This window comes from Geotrypetes seraphini, chromosome 1, assembly GCF_902459505.1.
Source record: "Geotrypetes seraphini chromosome 1, aGeoSer1.1, whole genome shotgun sequence".
Classification (NCBI taxonomy): Eukaryota; Metazoa; Chordata; class Amphibia; order Gymnophiona; family Dermophiidae; genus Geotrypetes; species Geotrypetes seraphini.
This window is the reverse complement of record NC_047084.1, coordinates 208,428,198-208,445,443: the sequence shown is the minus strand read 5'-3', so window position 1 is coordinate 208,445,443 and position 17,246 is coordinate 208,428,198. Positions and strand designations below refer to the sequence as shown.

General features: G+C 41.6%; 2 protein-coding genes across 2 annotated transcripts in view; both read right to left on the bottom strand.

The window, feature by feature from the left end:
• Window positions 1-1,938, bottom strand: part of PPAT (phosphoribosyl pyrophosphate amidotransferase) — a 68,339-nt gene extending 66,401 nt beyond the window's left edge. The window contains exon 1 of the mRNA XM_033944528.1: window positions 1,753-1,938. Coding sequence (XP_033800419.1) covers window positions 1,753-1,880 — 128 coding nt within the window. The 5' untranslated portion in view covers window positions 1,881-1,938. The remainder of the gene's footprint in view (window positions 1-1,752) is intronic.
• Window positions 1,939-12,980: 11,042 nt separating this feature from the next.
• Window positions 12,981-17,246, bottom strand: part of LONRF1 (LON peptidase N-terminal domain and ring finger 1) — a 95,447-nt gene continuing 91,181 nt past the window's right edge. Inside the window, exon 12 of the mRNA XM_033944515.1 lies at window positions 12,981-14,719. Within this exon, the coding sequence (XP_033800406.1) occupies window positions 14,561-14,719 (159 nt within the window). The 3' untranslated portion in view covers window positions 12,981-14,560. The remainder of the gene's footprint in view (window positions 14,720-17,246) is intronic.

The window sequence follows — 17,246 nt, the reverse complement described above, 5'->3', positions numbered from 1 at the left end:
CCTCTCTCCTTAAAGAATGACATGAAGATGGTTTCCCGCGGTTATCCGCGGGGACGGGAACGGTGATGAATTTTGTCACCGTGTCATTCTCTAATTGTAAGCCCTCTCTGCAGGGCAGGATTAGACAATAGGCCATGTAGGCACGTGCCTAGGGCCCAAAATGGTCAGGGGGGATCCAATGAAGGGGGCATCAACATTGGTTTTTTCCAAACGGCGATAGGCCCCTCCAGCATCGATTGGCAATGCGGGCCCCCCCATGGGCAACGTGGCCTCCCCCCATCGACGGAAAATAAGACAAGCAAGCAACGTGGGTAAGAAAAGCAACAGGAATTGTACTTGTGCAAGCAGTGCTGCTTGCCCAAAGCTTCCCTCTGATGCAGCGTCCTGTTTCCGCCTGGGCGCATGGTGGGGTGGGGTGGGGTGGGGCAGGGGGCCCAGTGTACTTGTGTGCCTAGGGGCCCTCGACGAATTAATCCTGCCCTGCCTCTCTGAACAGAGATCTACTATACCTGAAGGTAATGCACCTTGAGCAACAAACAAAAACGCATAACAAATCCAAAAATAGAAAACAAAATCATTTAAACGACCTTCTCTAATACCACACTGATCACGATCTATGTCCTCTCATCACCAAATACTGTGGATTCTGAACAGTAGATCATCATGGCATTTGCAAATATTTATGAATAGGAGCAATTTAAAAGCCATCTTAGATGAATTTTGTAATTTAAAATAGTACAGTTTAAATATGCAAAATTCCTCTCCATCTTCCATACTTTTTTACTGTTTTCCCAAGAGATAAAACAGGAAAGGGGGAATAAACACAACATTATTTTCCTGCTTGGTACGTTTGGGGAGCAAAATATCTTAAAAAGTGATGATCCACAAAATGTGCATTGCTCAACAAAAATCGCCACTGGGTTATACACGTTACTTAAACGCGCAGTAGTAGTATCTTTGAATCTAAAGCAGTCTCCCGCCAACTTTCTCGAGTCACAGCACACTAAAGATAGTGGCCGTGGCTCGAGGCACCTGGAAGTGCGCGGATATTGCTGTGATGACATCACATACATGCGTGAAATCATCATGTCAATATCTGCGTGTGTGTGAAGGCACTCCAGGCGGGCCCTGAGACGCCAGTGGGGGGTGCCAAAAGGGAAGAGGGTCAGAGAGAAGGATAAGTGTTGGCACCCACTGATTGCCTCTCGTGGCACGTCCTGTAGGCAGTAAGCTGGCACCGGTGCCTCTCCTCCTCCCCAGTGTACCAGTGGCACACAGTTTGAGATACACTGATCTAAAGCTAGCTAATCTACTTAGAAATAATAAGAACTCCATCACCGAGACCAAGTTAACCCCTCTGCTGCCCACCAAATGCTCCTAATCGCTACAGATCAATTAGCACTATAAAACTGCAAAACACACATACAGTATAAAATAAATCTGATTTCTCCCAGCAACAGATTAGATATCTGAGAAATAATTTCCACTATGAAGCGATAAGAATTACTTCTTGATCTCCCAATTTTCCAGACCTCCGTACAAACTGCTATGACAGCGTGGCAAAGCAGCAAATAGACCACGGCCACTGTAATGTAAAGCGTGGTAACAAGAACTTGCAACCCGAAAGAGGCTCACATTCATGTCAGTATCTGAGCATCTCTCATGCGGTGCTCGTTTCTTCAGAGATTGCACAGTCTCCTGATGCATGCAGAAAGAAATAAACAGGGCCCGGGTCCCGAATCCAGCCCTTACCTATGCTGCAGCCCCACTAGCCCCAGGGTAATGACATGCGGCACATCCAGCTGCGTAGGCCACTCTCCAGACGTGATGCAACCGAAGAGCCCGCACTCCTCTCGGATGCCCAACTCCTCCAGCTCCATGCTGCCCTAGCACACGTGCGGCACTTACGCCAACACTTCCGCCGGACTGGCCCCACCTCTGCAACGCCCCCGGGCGTGTCCATGTGCGCCGGCTGGAGGAGGGGGGAGTCATCGATCGCAGCTGAAGTGAAGACGGTTTTTACCCCTCCCTGCGGTACTGCCAAGCTGGGCTGGCTCGACCCGACTGTCACCATCATTACCCGTCCTGTACCCTGTGCTGTCGTTGGTGTAGTCCAGCTTCCTGTCTCTCCGTCCTCCTCCTGAGACCCCCCTAACCTCATTGGTACAGGCGCTGCTAGCTTCTCGTTGGCGCAAGTGTGTTCGGCCTTCCTATTAATTATTTCTATAGCGCTACCAGACGTACGGCTTTCTAAATTAAAAAGATAGATAGATAGGGAGACATGTTTTTCTGTACACACAGGATGGGCGGAAACATACTGGGATCTTGCCAAGGACTTGTGACCTGGGTTGGCCACTGTTGATAACAGGATACTGGGCTTGATGGACCTTCGGTCTGTTTCAGTATGGGTAGGGTTACCATATGGCTCCAGAAAAAGGAATTTGAATAGCTCATGAATTCAGTATCTTCAAGTGCCATTGTATATAATCAATTGACCAAACAGCACAACAGTTCTAGTTAAATTTTCTGATTGGAAAGGTGTATATTCTCTAACTCTCTTCACAGTAAATAGTACAAGGTTTATAGATCCTCAGAAGTTCCACCTAGCATTCATACAAATTCATTGTGTCAGGCTTTATGTACAATTTCCTCACCATAAAAGCTTACCCCATGATATTAAAGACCCAAGTTATTGTAACCTGAGGCCCATCCGGCTGAAACCATTCATATCAATGTAGTCCATTCAAGTTCCAAATTTAATCCAGAAGGGCCGTATTAAGCTGGTAGATCCATCTTTGTTCTATAAAGTTAAGTTTTTCTTCCCAGTTACCATCCTCCCTCCCTTCTTGTAAATGCTCTATTATTCTCCATTGTAACTGTTCTACTGTATGTTGGTATTGAACCCAGTGTTGGACTAAAGGAGCTTGAAGAGCCCCTGTGTTGATACGAGATTTATGTTCATTAAATCGTATCTGAATGGGTCTTTTAGTAAGGCCAACATACCCCAATGAACAAGGGCAAATGATCACATATATAACCCTACTTATTCTACAATTAGTCATATTTAATGATCCGTTTTGTTTGGGGGTCTTGTCATTGAGGTCCCTTTATAGTTATGTCTCACAACTGACAATGCTGACATTTTAAATGCTCTCCATTTGCATCCCCCTCCCTTCTCCGTTGTTCCAGGACCTGTCCTATAGACCTCCCTTTGGTGAAAGCAAAAACATGGGGCTCACTGAACCTCCTCAATGACTGTAAAATATGCCAATGATATTTAATAAGAGAAATAACCAATTTAGTGGCATCTGAATATGGTAAAACACATATCAGTCTTTCTTCATCCAGCATAGGATGACAGGAGGAAGACTTCTCTTCTAACAACAGTTCACATGCATATCTGGCCCATATGTATGCTCTTCGAATAGCTTTATCAGGATATCTCCTTGCTCAGAAGCATTCCTGCATTTCACCTGCCACTGTCTTAAACTCCTTAATTGTAGAACATACTCTTCGAGCTCTCAGAAACTGACTAATAGGCAGATTATATAATTTGTATGGATGAAAACTGGAAAAATGTAGGAGGGTATTATGGGCAACCGGTTTTCTGTAGAGTGGTGTCCATTTGGTTCCCAGATTTACTGATCAGGATATCTAAAAATTCAATTCTATCTTTACTATATGTAGCTGTAAACTATAAACTCAGGTTTTTGGTATTAATCCACTGTACGAATCCCTCCAATTCCTGTACAGTGCCATTCCATAAGAAGAAAACATCATCCAGGAAGCGTCTCAAAAGAGATTATATCTCCTGTTAATCCCTCCCCATCTCACAAAAAGCTTTCTGCGACACAAGTGGGGTATTGCTGGCTAGGTCATGTGTTCCCAAGTAGATAACATCAGCTTTAGAATTCTTAGTTTCTTCCCTAATTATAAATAATAGTTTGGTACTCTTGGTAGCTGAGGATCCTGGGAGACACTTCACTATTTTAGGCTCCTTGACTTATGTTCCAAGGTTAATGCCTCTGATGAAGACATCCCTTAAAAATAATTTTCTGGTTTGAGCTTTATTTTTTTCTTGGGGGATGCTTTTCTTCATGAGTTACCTTTAGTGGTTCCGGTTATATCTCAATTCTTTCTTGAGCACTGCAATGCTCTAATGGAGCAAAATAATTCTGTAGGTGCAATTGTGAGGGTGGATGTTTCTTTGTTGCCGTAAACCAGACCCTACTGTGATCCATTTACTATTACTATTTATCATTTCGATAGTGCTGAAAGACATACACGGTGCTGTACATTTAACATGTCAAGTCAATAGATGGTCCCTATTCAGAAGAGCTTACAATCTAATTTGGACAGACAGGATATCTCAGGGTTGGAGAGTTTCTAGCAGAAGGAATAATATGATGGAAATAGGTATCTGCCGGTGAGTGGGAGTTAAGAGTTGACAGCAGCTTCAAAAAAAGTGGGCTTTTAGCTTGGATTTGAATTCTGCTAGAGACGGAACATGACATATTGACTCTGGCAGCCTGTTCTAGGCATATGATGTAGCAAGAAAGAAGAGATGGAATCTGGAGTTGGCGGTAGATGAGAAGGGTACAGATAAGAGGGACTTACCAGATGAACGAAGTTCATGGGGGGGAGCATAGAAGTGAGGAAAGATATTGAGGAGCTACATAGTGAATGCACTTGTAAGTTAGTAAGAGGAGTTTGAACTGTACTTGGAAATGGATGGGGAGCTAATGAAGTGATTGAGAGGGGTAATGGTAACATGGTGGTTCTCACAGAATGCGAGTCATACAGCAGTATTTTTAATGGATTAAAGGGGAGAGAGATGATTGAGCAGATTATATGATCTGAGAGAAATACATTGCAGTAGTCTAAGCAAGAGGTGATGAGAGCATGGATAAGGGTTTTGATAGTGTGCTCAGAGGTCAGATTTTGGTATTATAGAGCAGTGGTCTCAAACGCAAATCCTTTGCAGGGCCACATTTTGTAGGTAGTTGGAGGGCTGCAGAAAAAATAGTTAATGTCTTATTAAAGAAATGGCAATTTTGCATGATGTAACTCTTTATAGTTTAGAAATCTACCCCCCCCCCCACCCCGGAAGGCCTGCATGTTCCCCCCCTTCTTTGCAGCGTCCTCCAGCTTCCCCCCTGGCCTCCCGGTCTTAGTTTCAGCTAATTACTGCAGCCTACAGAGAGGATTGCCAGTGCTATAGCGTTCCTTGCAGGCTGCCATCGGCCTCCGCAGCATGTTCCCTCTGCCGCGATTCCACCCCCTCCTCTGACCTCGGGGGCAGGATCATGGCAGAGGGAACATGCTCTTAAGGACGATGGCAGCCTGCAAGGATCACTACAGCACCGGCAATCCTCTCTGCAGGCTGCAGTAATTATCTGAAGGTAAGAGCGGGAGGCCAGGGGGAAGCCGAAGGATGCTGTAAAGAGTGGGCCGCACTAGTACAGACCACAGGCCACAAAATAGTACCTGGTGGGCCCCCAGTTATAGAGGAAGTGACAGGTTTTAGCAGTTTGTTGGATGTAAGTGGAGAAGAAGAGAGAGGAGTCCAAGATTACCCTGAGGTTGTGAGCTGACAAGAGAAGGAGAAAGAGTGTTATCCACAGAAATAGAGAATGGTGGGAGGGGGGAAGTGGGTTTAGACAGAAAGACAAGGAGTTTGGTTTTAGCCATATTCAGTTTCACATGGTGGTGAAACATCCAAGCAGCAATGTCAGCCAGGCAGGCTGAGATTCAGGCCTGAATTCTGGTGTGGAGAGGTATATCTAGGAGTCATCAGCTTTGAGGTGATATTGAAAACTATTGGAGGAGATCAGTGTACTGAGAGAGATTCTTGGGGCAATGGAGGGCTATGTTTATGATACAAGGTGCATTCTATTGGAACAAGTTGCCCATGGAAATGAGAAATCTGTCAGATTCTGCAGTTTAGGAACATGTTAAAAACTAGGCTTTTTGAAGTGTTCCTTTCCTAAAATGTTGTTTTAATTTTAATGCACTTTCTGATCATGGGATTTTAGTAATTCTTATTGCAGTAGTCTTTACATAACAATAAAGGTTATATAAATAGTTGACATTAATCATGTTATTTTATTATGCATATTTTATTGTTACCCACCTAGAATTAGAGGATATGTGGGCTATAAATTTTTAAATAAATAAATAAAAATATGGAAAAGAGGAAAGGACCCAAGACAGTCTTGAGGTACACCAATAGACAGTGAGATACAGCAGAGGAGGATACACCATTACATACACCAAAAGTGCGAAGGGAGAGACAGGAAGACAATCGGGTGAAAACAGAACCCTGGAATCCCAGCAAGAACAGTATATCAAGGAATAGGTAGTGATCAACAATATCAGCAGGCAGAGCGAAAAGGATGAGGATAGAGTAGAGGCCTTTAGATCTGGCCAGGAACACGTCGTTAGAAACTTTAGCAAGGGCAAAAGTTCGATTGAAGCGGGGCAAGAATGTCTTGAGAAGAAAGGAAGTTTAGGCAAAGGCCAATGAACAGCATGTTTGATTAGCTTGGCCTGGAAGGGGATGTAGGGTCTAGTGAGGGATTTTTTGAAGAAAGGCGTAATTACGGCATGTTTGAAGACATCAGGAACTATTGCAGTGGAGCGTGTTAGATTGAAGATGTGACAGTGGGAGTGACAGCTCAGAGTAGGCGGGTGGGAATCAGATCAGAGGAAAAGGTGGTGGGTTTAGAGAAGGGAGAGAAGGTGAGCAGTTTCCTCTTTAGTGATTTAGAAAAGGAGGACAAGGTGGCAGATTGAAGGGAGGTTGGCAGAGTGGGCAGCTTGAAGGGGTGGTGGGGAGGTGACTTGGTTGAGAATTGCTTTATTCTTTGAGGCAGTGGTGGTGGTGGTGGTGGTGGTGGTAAATTGGTATGATTCTGTAGAGTGATGGAAGCTAATTTGATTACATCCAATTTCTGCTTAAGTTTACAGAGCTCCTTCTTAATACTAAAAAGCTGAAGACAAATGGGGAAAGCCCTAAGTCTCCAGATGGTATGCCTTGGAACTAAAGCACCACAGTGATTGCAATGAATAAAAGTCATCCTGATTGGTTGGTATGGGAATTGACTGATAAGCATTCTTGACTATTGGGTTGTCTATATTTCAGTAGCAAACCCAGGGATGGATGGGATTATAAGTCCTTAATTCAGCAGTGAACCAAGCAGATGAGAACCAAACTTCCCAAAATGTAAAGGAAAGGGATTTTTTTTTTTTTTTAACTAGCTGAAGTAGAAGATTGAAAGTAAAGGGAAAGTATTAGATTATATGCTTAAAGCAAAATTGGAGATATTAAATTTTTTCCCAATGAATGATTGGAGAAAAGAATTGAATATAAAACTTTCTGACTGCTTGAAAGCAGTGGATGACTGGATAGTAAATCACATATTGAGGTTGAATATTAATAAAACAGATGTGATGTTAATTCGTAAGAAAGAAGATCCCTCATGGCCTCAAAGCATTGAGGCAAATGTTATTGAATTCACAGTACGAAGACAGGTGAAAGTTTTGGGAGTCTGGTTAGACTCAACATTAAATATGAGAGATCAAGTAATGGCAGTGATTAAATTGTCATTTTTCCAGATGCATTCATTGAGTAAATTCAAAGAAATGCTGTCAAAAGTGGGACGTGCGGCTGATGGTACAGACTGTTATTATTCAACAACTGGGTTACTGCAACGCACTTTACTTGGGAATTTCTTCTTCTCTATGTAGGGCGTTGCAAGTAATCCAAAATGCTGCAGCGCGTATGATCTAAGGAGGGTCTAAATTTGAGCATGTAACACCATGGGTAAAGGAACTTCATTGGCTGCCAGTGAAATCTCAAATTATCTACAAAGTCTTCGTGTTGATTTTCAAGGTTATCTATTTTCGGATTTTTTGGTATTTAACACAAGTGCTGTCACTTTACAAGCCTTCTAGAGTGTTCAAGTTTCAAGTTTATTTTTGACTTATTGAATCGCTTAATTTAATTTGCTAAGCGATTTACAGATAAAAAAAAATAGGTACATCAGATTAATTATAAAAGGATACATAAGTTTGACACACTATCATACAAAATAATAAATAATGTCATACAAACTAACAGATACACGGGGGAAGAAAGGGTGGAACTACAATCGTATATATAAAAGAGAACATAAATGGTAAAAACAACAGATAGGGGAGATATCGGGGAAATAAAAAGATAAAAAAGGAAAAATTTGATAATAATCGTTAATTAAGCTTATAAATTAAACGCATCTTTAAAAAGGAAACTCTTCTAACTGCCTTTAAACTGTTTCAGATCATTTTCTTCTCTTAGATACTGGGGCAAGCTGTTCCATAATTGTGGGGCTATTACAGAAAAAATATCAGGACGACGTGTTCCAATAACTTTTAGTGATGGAACTGTTAGGAGTTTTTGATTGGTAGATCTTAAAGAACGTGATGTACTATGTGGGATAAGTAATCTATTAATGAATTGGGGTTCATTTGTAGACAATGTTTTAAAAACTAAAAGTAAAATTTTAAAAGTAATACGATGGGCAACAGGAAGCCAATGTGACTCAATCAAGAGCGGTATAACATGGTCAAATTTTTTGCGGTTGTGTATTAATTTGATGGCAGTATTTTGAAATTTTTCTCTTTTTGGGTGACATTTATTAATAAAGAGTTACAATAATCAAGCTTTGAAATAATTAACGAATGAATCAATATGTTTAGTGAATTTGGCTCTAAAAATTTGGCAATTGAGCGGATCATACGCAACCTGTAAAAACATGTTCTGACAGTATTAGTAATGTGTTCATGGAAAGATAACCTATCATCTGTAGTAATACCTAATATTTTTAGGGATCTTACTGAATTTAATTGAACGGGAGGAGGTACAACGCCTAAGAAGCATAAGGAATGACGAGGCCTTCATCGACGACGCCATCCTGGAACTGTCACACATCACTGAGAGAACCCACGACAGGTCCATCCTAGACACACCCAAACCCACAGCACTGAACACAATGATTGGAGTACAGGAGATGATTGGAGATGCTGGTCCCTGGCAACTAGTAACCTCCTCTACGGGCAAGCGAAATAAACCCACCTCATTCTCACCCTCTTCTTTTTCTTTTTCTCTTCACCAGGATAGCCGTTCATCTATACCACAGCTAACTCTCAGAAACAGATTTCAGATACTACAGGATGGAACCACCGAGGAAACAGCGGAAGAGGCTCATGAGGATACCAAGCCCACAACGTCAAAACCAGAGCATGCAGACCGACCCCCTCGGAAGGAACGAAGAGTGGTAGTCATTGGTGACTCCATGCTAAGGGGCACCGAGGGACCAATTTGCAGGCCTAATTTGCAGGAGAGAGAGGTCTGCTGTCTCCCTGGAGCCAGGATCCAGGATATTACCGCTAGCCTAGACAATATTCTAAAACCTAACGATCATTTTCCCATGTTTCTCATCCATGTAGGCACAAACGACACTGCTAGGAACGACACAGAGAACATCCCCAGAGATTTTGGAGCGCTGGGAAAGAAGCTGAAGCAGATAGGAGCGCAGGTGGTCTTCTCGTCAATTCTTCCAGTGAGAAACAGAGGCAGAGCTAGAGAAGAGCGTATTCAACGGACTAACGAATGGCTCCGCGATTGGTGCATAGAAATGAACTTCAGATTCCTGAACCACGGCGTGACGCTCCAGGGACTGCAGGGACCAGACGGACTCCACCTGACCAGAAGAGGTAGAAACGTATTTGGACATCGATTAGCCCGCCTACTCCATAGGGCTTTAAACTAGGTAAGTTGGGGGAGGGTACATACTTATATCCCAGAGCAGTAAGAAACCACCCTGAGGAGGCAAGTGGCATTCACACTACAAAGTCTAAGGTAAGTACCAAGGATACCCACAACATTTCAGGGAGAAAGATCACTGATAATTTAGGAGCCACACTAACTCACAAGGGAATCTCTTCACAGATATGGAGGGCTATGTATGTTAATGCACACAGCTTGGGAAATAAAATTCTAGAATTAGAGACTGAGATAACAAATGCCGATCTTGACGTGATAGCGATATCCGAAACCTGGTTCACGGAATCGCATGGGTGGGATATGGTTATACCAGGGTACAACCTACTTCGTTGCGACCGAGTGGGTAAATTGGGAGGAGGAGTAGCGTTATACACTAAGGAAAGCATCAAAACCACTCATGGAAACACTGATCAAACAGAATATTGACACAATCCTAGACGAAGAAAAACTGCGTGATCCACACCAACACGGGTTCACCCAGGGTAGATCCTGCCAATCTAATCTGATTAGCTTTTTTGACTGGGTTACTAGACAACTGGATGCTGGAGAGTCACTGGACGTAGTGTATTTGGACTTCAGTAAAGCATTTGATAGCGTCCCTCATCGAAGATTACTGAACAAGCTAAAATCGATAGGATTAGGAGACACTCTAACTACATGGGTTGGGGATTGGCTGAGCGGCAGACATCAAAGGGTAGTGGTGAACGGTACCCCATCTGAAGCATCGGACGTGATAAGTGGAGTGCCGCAGGGCTCGGTCCTGGGTCCGATTCTATTCAACTTATTCATAAGAGATATGACGCAAGGACTTAAGGGAAAGGTATCGCTGTTCGCCGACGACGCCAAACTTTGCAACATAGTAGGTAGAAGCTTATTACCTGATAATATGACACACGATCTACTGCTGCTGGAACAATGGTCTACTACTTGGCAGCTTGGCTTCAATGCTAAAAAATGCAAGGTAATGCACCTGGGAAAGAGAAACCCGCGTAGAACTTATGTACTAAATGGTGAAACCTTGGTTAGGACCACAGCGGAACACGATCTAGGAGTGATCATTAGCGAGGACATGAAGGTTGCCAATCAAGTGGAGAAGGCTTCCTCCAGAGCAAGACAAATGATGGGGTGTATCCGCAGAGGTTTCGTCAGCAGGAGACCTGAAGTTATGATGCCGTTGTACAGAGCCATGGTGAGGCCTCACTTAGAGTACTGCGTTCAGTTTTGGAGACCTCACTACCGAAAGGACGTGCTGAGAATCGAGTCGGTACAGCGAACAGCCACCAGGATGGTCTTGGGGCTCAAGGATCTCACGTATGAAGAAAGACTAGAGAAATTGCGGATGTACTCACTTGAGGAAAGAAGGGAACGGGGAGATATGATTGAAACGTATAAGTATATCACGGGGCACATCGAGTCAGAAGATGATATATTCCGGCTCATGGGACCCTCAACCACCAGAGGGCATCCGCTAAAAATCAGGGGAGGGAAGTTTCATGGCGACTTCAGGAAGTATTTCTTCACCGAGAGAGTTGTGGATCATTGAAACAGACTCCCACTCCAGGTGATAAAGGCCAGCAGCGTGACGGATTTTAAGAGAAAATGGGATACTCACGTGGGATCTTTAAGGGAGTAAACTCAGGGGGGAGGATACTTGGAATGGGCAGACTTGGTGGGCTATAGCCCTTTTCTGCCGCTTTTTCTATGTTTCTATGTTGTCTAGAATAAACGGAACATTTAGATTTATATCTTTTTTCCAAGGGAAAAATAGTGTTTTGGATTTTTGTATGTTTAAGGCTAACATATTTGAACTAAGCCATTGTTTAATGTCTCCTAGTTTTCTATTTATTTCAATTATTTCATTTTTATTGTCTGGATTTAGTGTATGAAGCAGTTGAACATCGTCGGCATAAGTGAAAGTAGTAAAGCCTATTGATTGACATAGGCAGAGTAGTGGAGAGAGAAAAATATTGAAAGTGGTGACAATATTGATCCTTGAGGAATACCGTAATTAGAAGTATAAGGTTTCGAGACTGTGTCTTTAAAGATAACCGTAGATGAGCGATCGGAAAGGAAGGAGTTAAACCAATCGAGAACTTGACCATCAATTCCTATTGATTTCAATCTATCTAGAAGTAGTACATGATCAATAGTATCGAATGCTGCTGATAAATCAAGAGAAAAGAATTACTGAATTGTGGTGATCTAAGTGGTAGAGTATATTAGTGGTTAATCCAATCAATGAGTACTCAGTAGAGTAATTTTTCCTAAAACCTGTTTGATTTGGGTGCAGAACATTAGTTGTTTCTACAAAATCTGTTAGTTGTTCAAATACCAGCCTGAGGTCTGAAGGGAAGATACGTTTGTCAATTGATGGTTTTGTATACATGCACTATGAAAATGAGAGCTTCTGTGATCTTCGCTGCAGGAGCCATTCTGTAGAACAAATTGGCATGACCTATGAGATCTCTTTTCAATATTTCAAAATGTTTTAAGGTTTTGAAAACCACATTGTTTAGTTATACGTGGGTTAGAAATATAATAAATAAATAAATACAGTTCAGGATTACTTGGCTCTTAAAGAGTTCCTGTGCTTCTAGCACATGTGTTCCCATCAAGGCTTTGTCCAAGGAAATGGCCCCTCGTAGCTAGACACTGGTTCAAGGCAACTATTCAAATGGTTTAACTGGCAAGCCAAATCCTTAAGCTTACTGTCCCCCCACCACCACATTTAAGGTCCCCAAGCTGCTTTTACTAAAGCAGTGCCCAGATTTTAAACCTGAAGCTTGCTGTAAAGCTGGAAAACAGTTAACACAATTTTCCTGCACTTGCAAAGAGTAATTAAGCAGAGAACCAAGAAGATGAGAACCAAACTTCCCAAAATGAAAAAGAAAAGAGGTTTTATTTATTTACTAGCTGAAAGTAGAGTAGAAGATTGAAGGGAAAATATTAGATTCTAGTTAAGGAACTTTCCTTTATGATGGACCTTGCAACCATAGGAGCAATGCTGTTGATGATGATGGGTGCCAAGCACCTCCAACACTAGAGCAAGCTCCTTCAATGTGTCCAGGGAGAAGAAATTTGTTTTGTTTGGCATCCTCAATCACTTTAAAATGTTGGCACCTATGCCTACAATATCACTAAGAATTTACAACAGAACATTTTATGAACTTTTATTCAAAATTAAATATCCAGCATAGACAGTCTTGTAAAAATATTTTACAAATTATTTTATTACAAAACACCAATAAGAGTTTTTATTAAATGCAATTCAGTTGATAACTGTCATCTATCTATCTATTGCTGCATGAATGGAAACCATACCGTTGCTTCAAAATATCAATGGTATGCATAAGGCATAGAACCAAAGGCATAGTACCAGCTTAAAGTATTTTAATAAAAAAATATTTCAAAGACTTAAACCTCTTTTTACATTTTCACATAAGTCATTAAGGGTGGGCTTGCCATCAGTAGCATGTGCTAAAGCCAAGACAGCCAAGCATGAGAATTACAAAACAAATTAGATCAGTCTGCTTTATGAAGTCTTCAATTTATTCCTAGGAAATTTGATTTTGTAAACCACATTTCACAGCTTAAAACATTTTATAGACTCAAGTTAAATACACTGTTGAAAGGGAGTAGAGTGGCTTAGTGGTTAGTACAGCAGGCTAAGAAACAGGGATATCAGGATTCAAATCTTGCCTTTCCTCATAACTTTAGACATTGTCCCAGGTAGTAATTTAGTCTACCTAACAACTGTATTTGAATTTTAAGTCGCCTTGGATATGGGTTTGGAAAGGCAAGTAATTAAAATTCAAAATCCAGATACAACTTTGCTCCTTAGAACAATGCCATTTATATCCTTCCAAAGTAGTTAAGATATTTTTTGTATCCCGCAGAAATGGTTTTCAGTATTTCCTCTCAATTCAAAGCTAAAGCACTTCTCCTTAATACCACTACGAGTACAGTGTTAAGATGTTAATTTTCTGTTCTCAGCATCTGCCTTGTATTTAGGGCTCCTTTTATCAAGCCGTGCTAGCGGGGTTAACGCGCATGAGTTTTCATCACGCGTTAACCCCCGCGCTGGCCTGAAAACTACTGCCTGCTCAAGGGAGGCGTTAACGGCTAGCGCGGCCGGCGATTTAGCGTGCAGTATTCCTCGCATTAAACTGCTAGCGTGGCTTGATAAAAGGAACCCTTAGTCTCCTTCTCACATCTCTGCTGTCTAGGTCAGCATGTCCTCCAACACCAAGGTATGGCTCTGAGTTGGGGGGGGAAGAAAGCAAAAACTGTCATTTTAAACAATACCTGTTTTGAAATATGTGCAGGACAGTCTTGTCTAATGCAAACTCTTCATGTACAAAAAGTTTAAGTGCATTAATGGATGTGGTAGTCAATCTCAGCGAGTCCTGCTCTACTTATAGCACTGAACAAAGTCTGGTGACAAAATTATTCTTGTAACAAAGGTTTCACAAAACAAGGTTTTCCTTTATATATAGTGCAACTCATCAAAACATGCAGTTTCTCTCACATTGTGGTAGGATTGATTCTTTCTTCCTTTGTGCAAGTAATATGCGAAAGTTTAACTATCATTGATTCAGCAAATTGAAGGAATCTTCCTCCCCCTCAGTTTAATATATACTTCATAAGTCAGTCTTAGATGAACAAAAGTAGCAAAACTTCAGCTATAATCAAAGGTAAAACAGGATAGCTTTTAAGGAATTTCCACACGATTAGTCATTTGGACTGGTTTCTAGAAAAATATGTCAGTATTTGTTGGAGTTTAATTAGACGTTCTTGTAGGGATATCATGGAGAGGACTGAAAGCTGGTATCGGCAGTCTACAGGTAAGACTGCTAGAAGCCACCAACACCAAGCAGGCCCATCTGGAGTTACCTAAAATTAATAATGGAATCAGTATTAACAGAACAGAAAAGCATGTGCAATTATGATAAAGATATTTACATTACAATCATGGAGTATACTGACCAATTAAGAATTATGATGGCAAATACTTATTCACAATTATCACTATCATAACTGATACTGACTAGTGTACAATGCTGAAGCTTGTGCAATAATTTCTGGAAACAGCACTAAGAACTCATTTTTTAAAATCAAAAAGAGCTGACGATTATTTGTGCTATGAATTATATTTTTTTGCATATTAGCAATAATGCTAGTGTAATGTCTATTTGTTATGATCTCAAATTAATCAAGGTTTGTTATTGCAAAGTTTCAATTATCATACATTAATATGATAATGTGTTCAGTTTCCTACAAATCGTTTCATCTTCTAGCTCAATCAGAAATCATCTTTACTGGGTTATGAAGCCATAAAAGTTTAATTTACACAAAGCTAGGGTTTCCACAAAGCTAGGGTTTCCACTTTCCCCATTTCAGACCACAAGTTTCTATCTATAATAAATGAACAATTTTGGTGAAGATCCTCCTTGCTCTTGTCTAAAACCCAGGAAAGACAAAAGAGGTTAGGGCTTGGAAAGAGACAACCGAGGGGAGATATGATTAAAGTCTACAAAATCCTTAATGGTGTAGAATAGGTACAAGTGGATTGATTTTTTTTTTTAACTCCATCAAAAATTACAAAGACTAGGGGACACTATGAAGTTACAGGGAGATAACTTTTAAAAGCAATAGGAAATATTTTTTCAATCAAGAGAATAATTAAGCTTTGGAACGCATTGCCAGAGGATATGGTCAGTGATCTAGAGGTGGGAATAACTAGTGAGATAATTAAATTTGCTGATGACACAAAGTTGTTCAAAGTTGTTTAATCACAAGAGGATTGTGAAAAATTGCAAGAAGACCTTGTGAGACTGGGACACTGGGGTGTCAAAATGACAGATGACATTTAATGTGAGCAAATGCAAAGTGATGCACGTAGGAAAGAGGAACCCAAACTATAGCTACATGATGCAGGATTCCATGATAGGAGTCACTGCCCAGGAAAAGGATCTAGGTATCATCACAGAGGATACGTTGAAACCCTCAGCAGCTAAGTAAGCAAATAGAATGTTAGGAATCATCAGGAAAGAAATGGAAAACAAAGATGAAAATGTTATAATGCCCTTGTTTTGCTCTATGGTACGGCCGCACCTTTAATACTGTGTGCAGTTCTGGTCACTGTATGTCAAGGTGAAGGGCCACTACTTGGACTGGAGGAAGGTCACGAGTGGTGTTCTGTAGGGCTCGGTGCTTGGGCCGCTGCTATTTAATATATTCATAAATGATCTAGAAACAGGGCCGAAGTGTGAGATAATAAAATTTGCGGATGACACCAAACTATTTAGTGGAGCTCGGAGAACTGCGAAGAATTGCAAAGGGACTTGGACAAACTAGGGGAATGGGCAACGAGATGGCAGATGAAGTTCAATGTTGAGAAGTGTAAAGTATTGCATGTGGGAAGCAGAAACCCAAGGTACAATTATATGATGGGAGGGAAGTTATTGAATGAGAGTACCCAAGAAAGGGACTTGGGGGTAATGGTGGACATGACAATGAAACCGATGGCACAGTGTGCAGTGGCCACTAAGAGAGCGAATAGAATTCTAGGTATAATCAAGAAGGGTATTACAGCCAGAACGAAAGAAGTTATCCTGCCGCTGTACCGGGCGATGGTGCGTCCGCATCTTGAGTACTGCGCCCAATATTGGTCGCCGTACCTTAAGAAGGATATGGCGTTGCTCAAGAGAGTTCAGAGGAGAGCGACACGTCTGATAAAAGGTTTGGAAAACCTTTCATACGCTGAGAGATTGGAAAAACTGGAACTCTTTTCCTTGGAGAAGAGGAGACTTAGAGGGGATATGATAGAGACTCACAAGATCATGAAGGGCATAGAGAGAGTAGAGAGGGACAGATTCTTCAAACTTTCGAAAAATAAAAGAACAAGAGGGCATTCGGAAAAGTTGAAAGGGGACAGATTCAAAACGAATGCTAGGAAGTTCTTCTTTACCCAACGTGTGGTGGACACCTGGAATGCGCTTCCAGAGAGCGTAATAGGGCAGAGTACAGTACTGGGGTTCAAGAAAGGATTGGACAATTTCCTGCTGGAAAAGGGGATAGAGGGGTATAGATAGAGGATTACTATACAGGTCCTGGACCTGTTGGGCCGCCACGTGAGCGGACTGCTGGGCACGATGGACCTAAGGTCTGACCTAGCGGAGGCATTGCTTATGTTCAAAAAAGCCATAGTGGTATTAGAAAAGGTACAGAAGGGTGATAAAAGGGATGGAACGACTACCCTATGCGGAAAGGCCTAGGAAGAAACAAGATGCTGGGCTTGATGGACCTTCAGTTTGTGCCAGTAGGTTGTTCTTATGGTAAGAGCAATTAACATAGCTGGTTATAAAAAAGTTTTGGACAAATTCCTGGAGGAGAAGCCCAAAGTCTGCTATTGAGATAA